Source organism: Sparus aurata, chromosome 2, assembly GCF_900880675.1.
Source record: "Sparus aurata chromosome 2, fSpaAur1.1, whole genome shotgun sequence".
NCBI classification, from domain to species: Eukaryota; Metazoa; Chordata; class Actinopteri; order Spariformes; family Sparidae; genus Sparus; species Sparus aurata.
The window spans coordinates 31767536-31781934 of record NC_044188.1 but is presented as its reverse complement, the minus strand read 5'-3'; the positions used below and the strand labels follow the sequence as shown (position 1 = coordinate 31781934).

Sequence of the window (14399 nt, the reverse complement as noted above, 5' to 3'; positions counted from 1 at the left end):
TGGAAACAGTGTGCGGCCACACAGTATATAAAGTATGTATGAACAGATGCTGTCACCCACCTGGTCTCGACAGATGGTTATGAGGGTTCTCTTGAAGAGGATACAGAACTGTGTTAGTGTGCTTGTGGCAAAAGTATGGCTCTCTATGTGTCCGGTGTCCTGGGGAAAATGGAAACAGAGGAACTCAAACATTGACAAATGTGTCTGTAATAATATCCTCATGGTTACTTCACACAGAAACACAGGGCTCTCCTGGATGGTCCAACAATCTGCAGGTTTATGTTGTGACCACCAGTTATAATCCTTACAACTTCATCTCTGGGAAAACATGTTTTGTCAGTTATTTTGTCATGGCGGACGAGTCTAAAAACCACAATGCTCACAAGCTGATGATTACTTCAAGACACTGGATATGGTGGCAAATTACAGAATGTTGCTTTAAGCTTCAATTGTTTTTTCTATCATGTAATTGTTTTTGCTTCCACCTATTGTTAGTGGTTCACATAACAAGACCAGATGTGTGCTTCAACTGTAAATAATGTCACACTGTCCTACTTCGCAAATCTATGTATGGACTCTTCCTGGACTTCAAACTGGTTGTGTTGTAACTTCTCGGGCACAAGAAGACCCCAGGACGTTACTGTGTCCAGCCAAGGAATAGTCTGGTACATAAACACCGTCATACCCAAATCACTCCTTTTCAGACCTTTTACAATAAGCAAATGAGATATAAACTGTCAATTAGTTCATTACTGAATAATTACCAGATGAGTTGAAACAAGATAAGCTGAGCTAACTGGTTGCAGGCCTTAGCATAATATATCCTGTACAGATGTGAGAGTGGTATATATCTTCTCATCTAACCCTTGGCATAAAGCAAATGTGCATATTTCCCAGAATGCTGAGCTATTCCTTTAGACAACATGTATCACATATGCATAATATCAACCCCTAAGGGTCTGAGGCCCCAGAAGAGTTGCCTGCTTTGCATAGTTTGTAATCCAGCCATGACTACAGTACAGCAGCACATCATATACTGCATACCATGTGGCACTTTGTTGCACAGAGTGATGGGCCATTCTCACACTGCTGCTTCTTTTCCTCTAATGCACACATTCCACCTTGGACTGCTTCAAACAGCACAGGGTTCAAGTCTCCATATTCCCCTGATGCCACTTCAATGACTGAACCAGAGGGAAAAACAGAGACACACAGATAATGACGGAATTAGAAACATTTAAGATCCTCCTCAGCAGAGTGCAGCAGATATGTGAATACATGTGAGGTGGACATACTGAAGTCTGCAGGGTTGTGGTAGGTAGGACAATAAAGGCCCAGAGTCTTCAGATAGGGGATGAGGTAAGGGACTGAGCCTTTGTAGATACACTGTCCCTGACTGAGAATGTAAAGCTGTGGAGAGACAAAAATATTCAAGTAAATGACCATGAGAAAATCAAAAATCAAACTGTATTTTCTCTTCTTTCCTTTTCTTTTCAGCTGGTGTCTGTGTAAAATGTTGCAGTATTGGCGTGCAGCACACCTTCTCATACATTAAATACAAACTAGAATTTCCAGCACATCCATTAACTCCCTCACTTATTGTCAGATGTGTACCTTGTCAAACATCTCAAACAGTTTGGCACTAGGTTGGTGGATGGTGCAGATGATGGTCCGTCCTCCCAGCGCCAGAGAGCGCATTAGTGAGACCACCTGGTAGCAAGACGCACTGTCTAAGCCACTGCACAGAGAGACGGACATACAGGAGGGACAAGGTTAATGAGCAGCTGGGACGTAATTTAACAGGAAGACATAAACGAGTAAGAGCCAGGCTATTGACAATGAACCACATTTATTGATTCATTTTGTACTCTGTGAGTTTACTACATCTACGTTAAATGAGTAGAATTACATCTGGCTGATATGTCATTAATGTTTAATATAATGTATCATGCTATCACTGATTGCCTCTAAAATAAAATATCTAAAATGGCTTGACCTTCGCTGCTTTTTATTGGTGAGTTGTATACTTATATCATCCCAAATGTTTCCAAAAATGTTCAAACCACAGGAATCCCAATTTTGTTAAAGGCAAAGATGCATTGCCAACGCCTTTGGCCGGCTGTTGCTATAACTTTCAGAACAGAAAGAAAGGAAGTCTGCGACGTGACTAATCATAATGTGACTACAACTTCAAAAACACTGCCCCATGTAGGTACATTTCCCAGCAGATGGATTTTGATCAGCAATGGTGGTTGTTTAACAATTAAGACAATTCCATGATTCCACGACTTAAGTCTTCTGTTTTATTTTGAATGAAAGAACCCATGTATGACCTTCTGCGTGGTTTAAGGAAAAGTATTGATTATTTTTCTATATTTGTTTCTTTCTGAGGCCTGTATGAGAAGATCTATACCACTGAAATGTCTGCACACTGAATATGAAGCTATAGCAGGCAGCCAATTAGCTTAGCTTAGCATGAAAACCTTTCACAATCTTAGCTCCAGTAACTGCCATTACAAAGTAACCCTTTACTGTAATCATATTACACTTACTTATCATACACATACGTGGTTCCTTGCATTAGATAAGTTCAACAATTGTCTGCAGATTAGTCAGAAAAATCTTCAAATGTTCCTTTTCATGAACGCTCGCACAACAATCATTTGACCTCTCCTTATGACTATGATATTCAATCTATGGAGAGGCTCTTCAGCCTGACTCCGAGGAGGAACAGGTCTCTGAGACACGATTAGAGAGACTCCTCCTGATCAGGTATACTGCTTAAGTGATAAACACACTGTAAATCTACTATAAACACATTGTATGTGGTGTTATGTTATTAATGAACATTAAAAACAGATCAAGTGTATGTGTTTTATTCTTGTGGTTGATTCAAAAGAATAATCTTATTTCGCTTAACAACTTGGGTGTATTTTAGGTTTGGCCATACTTTCTATCATTAATGCTAACATTGTACTCAATTAAATGCTAAGATCTGTCAGTTGGCAAGGACATACTAAGCATGACACGCAGCACAATAAGTTTCTCATTCAGATGATGAGTTAGGTTAAAAAAAGCCAAAGTTTAGCCAGATTACCTTAATTTAAAGGAAGAATAATAAGAATTGGCCACCTTACCAATTCATACTCAAAAACAAGTAGGGAGCATATCACCAGTGTGTAACTGCTGCTAACTGTCCAGACTGGGAGCTCGGAGCACTGGGGGACTGTTGGTATTTACACCACTAGCACAGGAACTTTGGACCAGGATGGCCTGAGGCTACCTGGATAGTATGTTAACTTCATTATATATTGTCACTTTTCACTAAAATTCTTACATACTGCACATTTAAACTGAAATACAGCCCAGGAATTTTGATTTCTCTACAAATAAAATTAGCTTGTGGGGATTGTTGAACATTTTAACTAACATTTTAACTACAACCTTTAAAGAGATTCAATGCAGGATTTGCTGTTTGTAAACTCATCATTCAAAGGAGCAGTAAGCAAGAAAGATAGTTGATAGTCTCATTCCCAGGCCATCAAATACAGATACTCTGGGTTGGTAAATTAACAATTAACTATCTTTCACCAGAATCCCTGATGCCCAGCAATGTCCCAAAAAACAGCAAAATAATGAGAAAATCATAGAATACAGGCACATAGAGACACTGCCACACACTATAGTGAGTCATAAGGGATTATCAAGAGGAACTGTCTTTGTAAATGTTTCTGAAGGAAAATCCTGCCTAGTACACTTATATGAAAACACAGTAGCAGTCTTGCTAAGGACTACTTTGGTAATTATCAAAGATTCCAAAGGAGAAACTTCTCGATCACTGTTGAGTTATTGAGATTGTTTTTGTCATTCTTCTCTTCAAGAGTTCATTTGCAAGAGAGCTATGGTCCCAGAGCTACCAACAGCTCATATATGCCAGATGGCACCACTGTAATTATGAGTATAATTGTTCAGGTTTCAAAAGTCAGTCCAACACCATATGTCTTACTGTCACAAGACACATTTGAAATATGCAGCCAGATGTGCTGTCTGGACAAACTGAAACTGCCCTTGGGCTTCCAACAAGTTAGACTTTTCTGAAACAAAATAATTAAAAAAATGTTTTGTCCCAATGTACTCACTATTTGTCTGTTAACTAATGAACTTGGCAAAGTATATTGTTAGTAGAAAAACAGAACTCCAAAGGTTTTGTTTTCATTTCAATCCCAGCTTTGCCACACTGTTTGATCTAGAGACTTTAGCAGTAGTCTACTGGTTAATACAGAGAGTGTCCATTGTACATAATATTTTCAGCAACACATATAGATTTCATGGAAACACCTTCCAGAATATGTTTGAAACAGTACTGAGGTGTAAATGTAACCATCTTCTGTCTGTCTCACCTGGTAGGCTCGTCAAAGAACATGACTGGAGGATTGTTGACCAGCTCCAGAGCGATAGCCAACCGTTTACACTGACCACCTGACAGTGAGCTGGTACGAGTGTGAGCACACTCCAGGAGCCCTAATGCAGTCAGAATCTCATGCACCTGGACAGATAAGGTCAAAGAGAGAGAATGGGATTGACAACCTGTTTGAATATCAAACTTTCTTCATGGATAACAATGGCTTATAAGTGATGCAGACATAAAGATAAAAGTGTTGCTGTGTGCTGGATTCAAAAACACAAAGCATAGACAGCATGTGGCTTGTGTGAGCTAACAGTATTTTAATGCTCAATGACATAATCACTGAGATCATTGATTTTGTCATTAACAACAGAGAACATCCACACAGATATACAACGGAGCTACCTTATAGAGAAAGTCATATTAGAAAATAAATAACATAACGCCCCAACAATAATTAAACTAAGCATTCATTTGATTTTCTTGACAAGGTGGGGGTCAATTGAAAGACAATATTGACAAATTGAAATTGTCATTACTGACGATTTTAGTTTAGTCTGAGTTGGGTAACAAGTTAGCTACAAATTTCCAGCAACACTATAATTTATCTATTCACGTTTCTAGTGATGAGTGAATGTAATTCAGCTCTTTTTTGGTCTCCATCAATTTATAAAAAATATCTTTCTTCAGCTGCGGAGTGTTTTACTTTCTTTAAAAGCTGGTTGCTAACCTGCTGTTTGGTACTGGGCAGGTATACATCGGGTTTCACCAGAGTTATTCTCAAAAAATTACTGCCTGTAGCTGTAAGTTTAGCTCATGAGAGCATCCATGAACCATCCAGTAAAAGTAGTATTGTGCACTGTAATACGGTTGAAAGACACTTTAACGTTGGATAGAGCTGAAGGGAACTGCAGTCACTGGATTTGTTGTTATAAAAACATTGATTCGTGAAGCTTTGGCAACGAAAATCTTCCAGGACTTTGAACATGTTGTCTGACACATTTCTTCTTATTCCATAACTTTTTTTTTTTGGCAGTATACAGAAGTGCATTGACACAAGTGATGGAGGATAGAGGATGGCATGCAGCTAAGGGCCCAAGATTTATTCAAACATGTTACAATATGACTATATGGTATGTATTAGGATCCAGTATTTCTTGATTTTGAAAAACTAGTATGCAGAGAAAAGTAGAGTGAGCTGACGACCTGAGCAGGACAAGCTGGAGCTACTGATATTTTAATAAGGCAACAGGAGTTGATCAAAATGACGCCTCATACTAAAATGTGAACAATTCCACTTATCAAACTAAGCATTAGAAATAAAGGCCTTGTTTGCTATTCAAGGAAATACAGTATTGTCTTTTACTCTGTAAAGCTAGTAGATGTTGTTTGTTTAGCTCACCAGTTCTTTCTTCACATCCATAGTTTCATCCAGCTTTAAGTTGGCTGAAACCTGCAGTAGGGAGCAAATAATGTGTCACAATGTTGTAATGCAACAGGTATATCACAGCTGTACAGGCATGTTGGCACAATAACTATTAACCTCTTTATTATGACTTTGATTTACACAAAGTTAAAAAATGAAGACACACTTTGAGGAGGAGTTTAACTTTTTCAGGCTGTGCTATGAGCCAGCTCACCATCATGGCCTCTCGTGCAGTGAGGTGTGGCAGCAGCATGTCTTCCTGCATGATGTAGCAGGACATCTTCCTGAATGTCCGCAGGTCCCTGGGTTTCCCATTTACCAGGACCTGACCCTTCATCCCTGTTTCCCTGGGAAGGAGGAAGGACACACAAACAAACACTGGACAGTTCAATGGGCTAGACAGACTGTAGTGGAAGGAATAGACTGAACATGAAATATAATGAGTCTAATCTTGATGCTCCCTAGCATATCAAAGCCATTTTTTAATTTAGTCTCGCTAATAAGTGGTTTTCTTATGGCTGCGCAGCTGTTTAGTCCCAGTCCCCTGAGTTCTCTTCACAGTGACCATGTGGAAACGCTCTTACTTTCATTATAAAACATAGCCGTGAGTTCTACTGTTGATTAAGTGATCTCCCAACATGATCATTCAAGACTTTTTTCTGACCACATTTCTTTCTTGTAGGCTGATGGTTAACTACTATTGTTCCAGGTTTTGATACTGCCTTGGATAGTTCTTAACCCAGTTTTTGTGGTTTCAGCATTCTCCTCGGTTGTTTTCGGTGCATGATGCAGGCCAATAATTGGACCTTTCTAAAATCTTTTCCACAACCACAGAATACGTCTTCTGTCATAGTTGTTTAAGAAATGAGAAGCTCCTCACTGCATCACTTTGGGTTAAATAACTTGTTGCCAGCTGAAACATATTTATCACTACAGTACCCATTCCATTACCCAATGGAAAGCTCTAACCTATATGCTTAGTTAAATCCAGGTGGTGACTCTTTTGGCCAAGCAGTGTATAAACACATGGTAACACACCAGATAAGTAAAGCTGTAGTTTCTTTATAGCAGTATCTATGTCAAAGGTGTTTGTGATGAAAGCTGATTTTTTTTTGTTGTCAACCTTCTTTTGGTGGTTTGTCCACAAATCACCTTCCTTGATAAGAAATAGTAGTTATTCTCATATTATTGACCTTTAACTTTAACTGTTATATAGAAGGTACTTTAGGTACTCTCACCTGTATCCAGCCAGAATGTTCATTAAGGTGGACTTCCCAGCCCCTGAGGGCCCCATGATTCCTATCAGCTCCCGACTGCAGAACCTCCCAGACAGGCACTTCAGCAAGGCTTTGAAACCTGGGAACAACAAAGGGGGCATTGCATATATCAGCAGGTACATCACATCCTAACATCACGTCCAATGAGGGATAAACCTGCGAGGAATGTGGAATAGGAACTGAACTCACACAAACCACAAAACCAGACAGTGAAGCAGATGCAGCTGTTAGAGATCAGCCTTTGAATAATAAAAATAAACTGATCATCCAGCAAAAGTGTTTGCCGTCCACTTCAAAGATATTTAAACAGTTATAAAGGACAGGCATGGTTATAATGCAGCTGAAATAATGCGTGAGTATAAGTACTAACTGCAAAAAAAAATCATCTTTACTTTACTTTAACCTACCCATGAATCGAGTTCCTCACAATCTAATTTCCAAGTGTAGGCCAAAACTTTATTCCCTTTGATTACACTTTTAAACTGCAGTTGATCACGGTACTGATGGATCACAGGTTTATCCATGAACACCACGGGAAATCTGTGTATTGGGTGGTCCAAGTCTTTAAAATGAAACTAAACATTGTCATTAATGTCAGATAAGTTGCTGGTGGGTGAAGTAATACATCTTATTAATGTGGGAAACATTACATTGCCTGCACTATAAAAAAACTATATAACTGCATCTCTCCATAACAGAGCTTTGCACAATTACGCAAAGTTTAATTTGACTGATTAATTAAATCACTCGACAAGTTTTAGTTCTGTAGTACAATTAAATTATATATAAATAATGGCATTTTTGTTATAAATTCATCTGATGTCTCTACAGCTGTTAAAGCCGACTGACAGTTGATCCAGCTAGGATCAGCTGCAGCCGTCACCAGAAATAGACATTACTTCACATGACCTGCCTGATTGTCCCTTTTGTTTAACTGTATCAGTGCAAACTGACACAAGGGAGACGGACAAAGGAAGGCAACATGACTTATGAGGACAGAACTTTAGAATAAACCAGAAAAGGACCAGTCCAACAACACTGAGCACTAGCCTGCATCAGTTTTCAACAATATATAGTTTACAACCTACGACAGGAGCAGTATTTGTACTATGCTACAACAACTAGATTTTATGCTTTTGGAAAAAGAAGTCTCGAGGCTGCTGTCCCATCTGTCCCCCAACAGAGAGAGCACAGCATTCAGTTGTAGCAGTTCACCATGCTAGCAATTTAAGTGTCCCAGAGCTGACCTTAATATGGGGGTTACACTGACACTTGCTCAGTGCATGCTGGGATAGACTGCTGTCACCCTCAACAGGATGATAGCTGACAAATTTAACAGTGATTTCTGTGTGGGATATGTCTTAAATCACCGCAATTCAAATTTGAAAAAAGAGGACATAAACATTTTATAAGTTTGGAATCTGATGATTTAAAATTGACAGCTTTTTGATTTTATTTTATATTTGATTTGACATGTACAAGTGTTTGTATAAATCTACATGCTTAACATAAATATACTGATGTACTGTAGCTACAAGTTATACATTTGCTGCTGTCATCTTGGCTCGCAGCTATTTTTTGGTTGGCCCCTGTGTAAGTTATCAAAAAAAATAATAATACTGAATTTGTTTAGGCTTGTAAGAGCTGCTAAAGTTTAAATCAAACATTTGTCACTTTTCCAAGAAAGAACTTTGTGCTGAGGCTACGGTATGTTAATGGTACCCAGAGTGTTCAGACATGCCTTTATTGCATCTTAGAATATTTTTCTCATTTCCAACAAGGAGGTTGTTTAAGGTAATGCTCATGCTCAATGCTGTGCCCTTAGGGTTAGGGTTACAACACCGGTCTAGATCTGGAGTTGGTCCCCAGGTGCCACGCGTTGGCTACCCAGTGCTCCTCAGGGGTGGGTTACACACAGAGAACAAATTTAAGTAGTTGTACTGAATGTGATTAATACCATTGCTTATCACTACAATCCAGTCAAAATGAGTATGAATGTGATGATAAAGAGTCTCCTTCTGCTTCTTCCTCTGATTATTGCTAATTCTTAAAAATAATTATACAGTCATCTTGAAAACTTACAAGACATAGTAAAGGCATGAAGTAAAATGGTGAAACATGTCTATTTGACTGACTTCATCATCTGTTGCTGGTATATATTTATTCAACCAGTTGGAAATATTGATAAATGAAAGGAGTCAAAACCCTTGGAAACCGCAGCAAAGGTACCAGTGCAAAAATACTAAAAGCTCACGGCGTCCTTCATTTACACACTGCAGGGTCACATTCTTTACTGTGGCTGTGTAAACACACCACTCGAATTGTGGCACACAATTTCACCTCACCTCACCTCACCTCACTTTACCTCTCCTCTCCTCTCCTCTCTTCTCCTCTCCTCTCATCTATTGGTTCCCCTAGTCAGCTACATTATTGATGGCCTAAACCATCTCAGACAATACAGCACTTACTGGAAACCTCAGAGGATACACTCAAACACATGCGCACAGTACACACTGAACATCAGACTCATGGATAAAAGCATCTAACCCACATTCACAGCCATACACTAATGCCTGTACATATTTCCTGAATACTGATACTCAGGTCTTCAAATAGGTCTCTGTGAGGTCCCAAAGTTGGTGAGCTGTATCACAATGTCCAAAGACACATGTCAAACCCCTCCTGCAGCATCCGTCCACAGTATACAATGATTATCTTCCACCTCTTCACTGTTTCACAAAAACATGGCTGTAGCTTACTTTTGATGCTAGCATGGGTAGCTGCACCTAAGTGCGCTCACATTGAACAGTGATTTAGCTGTCTATTCCAGACTGATTTTAAACACAACAGTGACTGAATTTATTTGTTGTAGCTCCCTACACTGATTATGGTATTTACATCCATGAACAGAGAGTCAGGCAGAAATCTACCATTTAGAACCAGACTACTGATGTGGCTGTAGGGATGGAAGTACTCATCTCATCCAAAATGAAATAACTATAGCAACTACTGAATGGATTCCTATGAAGGTTTGCACAGACCTGGTGATCCCAACATTTTATCCAGCACCTATTTTACGAAGGATCAAGTGTAATAATATTGTTAAATTCTCATCTAGCACCATCATCGTGTCAAAGTTTCCAACCAAACCACTAACTGTCCCAGCAATAAACAAGAACAGTCTGTTTAGCCATAATTTGTTGACTTATCAGCATTTATGGAGACAGAAGTCTTAACTGAAGTTCAGGAGCAGGACCGTGCCTCAATCACTCCCCTTCCTGTCATGTGCCAATATAAACCTCACTGCTCTTCATGCCCGCCTTTCTCATTACTTCTGCCCCGCCCTCCCTCCGCTTCGTCTGTCTTTCTCTCCCCGTCTGTTTCTAATTGGGCGTTTGAGCTGCTGCTGACCCCCAAAGAAGCCTTCCCCACACAGCAGCTGCTCAACCCTTCATCAACATCGCACTTGTACTCAATTGCCTTCTTCAACATCATACTCATATTCCACCTCAATAAACTATCACATACATCTCATTGATGTATGTGATGCCATCATCACTAACAGGTGTAGTTTCATATCCTCTCATTTATATCATTATCATCATCACATCACCATTGCATTGTGGGATATGTTGTGAAATTGACTTTACATTCTATTGGTACTGTGGTGTATAGGTTTTTAACACAATTCAGACCATGGATGTTTGAAGAGAGCTGGTTAAAATACACACTGCCACCACAAGTAACGTGTGTGAAGAATGGATAGATTGTTTGTTACCTCTCCTCCTCCAGCATGGTCCCTCCTGGATAGTGTAGGAAATGTCAGTGAACTCCAGGTCCACGGCTGAGCGTTTGGGGAGGTGGGAGAAGCGCTGTGCTTCAGTGATCTGGTTCTCAACCTTCTTCAGGTGGATCAACATAGATGCTTCTTGCTGTTGCTGAGCCTGGGGTTGGCTGCCTCCGTTACATACAACGGCCTCCTCCATTGGGATGCTCACAGAATCGGGTTCCAACGCCTTATTGTCCATACCAGGTCTCTGTCTGTGGGAGGGAGGGTAGGGAAGAAGGAGAGAGAACTATTAAAAGGTAATACAGGTCAGAGGGGCAAAATCGGAAATCAGAACAGAGGTCAGTCATGGTTCATTATCTGATGAAATGTCTGATTTCACACCTGTGATTTGGGATTAGGTGTTAGCTGGCATATTTGGAGGTAACTTAATAACAATTTTGAAACAAGAAGACAACAGGGAACTTAGACCAGTCCTAACCAACAAACAGAAGAAGAGGAGACATGCAAAAAGAAACACAGCCACATTTAGGACCTTTATGTTTGGATTCTCAGTAGCACATTTCTTCATATTCATGGCTGGAGAATCCAGTGTTGGCATGGAAGGAAGGCCAAAATGATGAGCTAAGTTGTTGTGTTTTCAAAACCATCTGCTTCAGTAGAGGTGGTGGCATGTTCTTACTCCAAAAGAACATTGCTCATACACAAAACAATATATACACATTTGGCCCTAACTCATATGGTGTTTTTGGGCCCAATACTGATATTAGGGAGTTCAAAAACTCTGATAAGCTACATATCGAGCAATACAATTTTTAATATTTTTCAAAGAAGTAAATAAAATCCAAAGACTTTCTTTTGATCGCTTAATATATTTCAAACACTTGTGACAAAGACATGAATTGAAGGCAGAACATTTTACTGTTGCAGAATACTCTAATTGTCAAAAGCTAACGCAGGAACTTTTCTTTATTGTACACATCAATGTGGTGATGATGTTGTGTGTGGGGCAAGCAGAATTAGAACAAATCGAACACAACATTCTTTTCATGAGCCCCCTTTAGTAATTTTACATTTCAACAATAAAGAACTTTCATGTACAAAATGACGTGCAAAAAACCTCTGGATAAATACAAAGGGTAAGTGTATGAATTAATTATTATGACATGTATCCTATGCCCTCTTCAGTCATAGGTCCTTCCTATTCCTGATTACTTATGCCCAAGGACTCTGCTATTGGTTGCAGGGGGAACTCTCAATGTAACATAAATGAATCCAATGTAAAAAAAAAATAAAAAATGAATATAGCCTTAATGTGCTCAGTCACAAGGTTAATGTTGTATGGCAAAGTGAAGTTATGATCAATAAGATTGACATGACAATTGTTGCAGGAGAGTAAAGGATGGACGGTAACGTTGTGCTCTTCATTGACATTGGCTGGCAACATGATGTACAGCTCAGACTTAATTTCTCTAAAGTCAACATGTGGAGACAGTTCATGATGCTATGCAAAGAATGCAAATGGAAACAGAAATAATTCATGTAATGATGATGTGATTTACCGTTGCTGCAGGCTAAAGATTTGGTGTGTTTGTGTGTGTGTTGGTGGAGGTTAAAGTGAGGTGAGTGTGAATTCCAATCAAATGTTCATCAAATGTTCATCAGAGAATAGATTAAGCGTAGATTAAGATGTTGTAGCAAAATGAGTGTCTAGTATTTGAACAGTGATTTGGCTGTCTACTTCAGACTGATTTTAAACACAGCAGTGACTGATTGAATATATTGTAGCTTACCACACTGATTATGGTATGTACATCCATGAACAGAGAGTCAGGCAGAAATTGACCACTTAGAACCAAACTAGTGTTGTGGCTGTAGGGATGGAAGTACTTGGTCCATATTATACACAGGATCAAATGTAATAATATTGTTAAATTTGCTTAAATAACGCTCAAAGGAACCAATTGTACACATATAGCCCTTTTTAACACACTATTTGCATTCAGTCACTGCCTGTAGTCAACAACCTTGAAGTCTAATAGAGCACCAGATATTTGGTTCAATACTTGAGATGTAAATATTCCTTGTGACAACTTTTTGTTCCCAGTTTTGCCAGCAATTTTTCGAATCAGAGAAGCTGGCAAGTTACTAAAAGTTGCCAGATGACATCATTTGCTCATTGGTGTCATCACATGCTAATTTGCATAAAGTTTGAGTGTTGTGTGGGTTGCAGTGAGGGATCAATTTAAGCTATATAAAAGCCATACAGAAAAATATTTTGCCATAGTGTCACAAACTCACTACAGGGACAACATACTGTATGTTTGAAGTGGAAAAAAAAACAAGAAAAGGGAAGAGAAGATCAAATGAACTACTGAAATATTTACAGACAATATAAGACCCTGATTCAGAGAGAAAGAGTGAGAAGAAGCTCAAGCTACTTTTTTTACATATGAAGAGAAAGTGTCAGGGCGAGAGTGTCACATAACCATAGAAAATCACTACAACTGGACTGCTTTGTGCGGTGTCTTTGAACAATCGCTAAAGTTGTTACTAGTCACTTTTTAGAAATCACGCTGCTCGGAGGGGTGGAAAAGTTGCTAATTCCAGTGACAAAGTCACGAGTTAGCACCAGAGTTTGTCCCTTGTTTTCTTTTTGCAGCATTAAGGACTTCATCCTGCTAGAAGAAATAGTGTCATCTAATGATGTCTTTGGCATTAAAACAGATATAAGCAGATAATTCTAACTATACAATTGTGTTGCTGCAGTCATCACATTATCAACAACCACATGGTCAGTGGCAACCAACTGTGCAAGCAATAACAATGCAAAGATCATGTCCCACAGAGCAAGTGATGAGTCTTTCCCCACTCACTCCCAGTAAAAGGTTAACTAAACTACTTTAACTATATTAGAGTCTGACGCTGCTTCACTGTCAGTACAGAGACAGACTGAAGAGACAAGAGTTCTGTTTCCTCTGAGTATCTACATAGTGCTGATGATGCAGAGATGGTGGTAAGTAACAGTGTGTGTGTGTGTGTGTGTGTGTGTGTGTGTGTGTGTGTGTGTGTGTGTGTTTAAGGAGAGGGGGAAAGAGAGCAGAGTAGAAACCTTATTTTCTTGGTGAGCACAGTCTGCTCGATATCACTTACAATTAAATTAAATTAAATATTTGCCTCTCACAGGTGTGAACAAATCAATCAATCAGGTCTCATATGATTTACAACCCATTAAGCTGTAGCACCATTATATTTTATTTAAGTTTTTTCGGAACAAAAGGCTGAAAGTATGATGTACTTATACTGCAGTGAAAAGTCATGGAGAAGAGCTTTCAGTGGATGGTATTTAAGCAAGTTGACAAGTTTTCTCCAAGCTAAACCATATATTCTGAGTTCCTTAACATGAACATAAAAACGTTAATATTTGTTTGCAGATACAATCAGCATGAACGTTTTGCACTTTGCATGAATATATCACAGTTATTTTCAATAGAGTTTGGGCTG

General features: G+C 39.1%; 1 protein-coding gene across 1 annotated transcript in view; it reads right to left on the bottom strand.

The window, feature by feature from the left end:
* LOC115596494 (ATP-binding cassette sub-family G member 4-like) overlaps window positions 1–14399 on the bottom strand; it is a 35566-nt gene that overhangs the window by 5600 nt on the left and 15567 nt on the right. The window contains exons 2-10 of the mRNA XM_030441664.1: window positions 10887–11149; window positions 7070–7187; window positions 6046–6178; window positions 5808–5858; window positions 4401–4546; window positions 1615–1738; window positions 1296–1410; window positions 1045–1184; window positions 61–159 (exon numbers count right to left, since the gene is read on the bottom strand). Of these exons, the coding sequence (XP_030297524.1) occupies window positions 61–159; window positions 1045–1184; window positions 1296–1410; window positions 1615–1738; window positions 4401–4546; window positions 5808–5858; window positions 6046–6178; window positions 7070–7187; window positions 10887–11136 (1176 nt within the window). The 5' untranslated portion in view covers window positions 11137–11149. The remainder of the gene's footprint in view (window positions 1–60; window positions 160–1044; window positions 1185–1295; window positions 1411–1614; window positions 1739–4400; window positions 4547–5807; window positions 5859–6045; window positions 6179–7069; window positions 7188–10886; window positions 11150–14399) is intronic.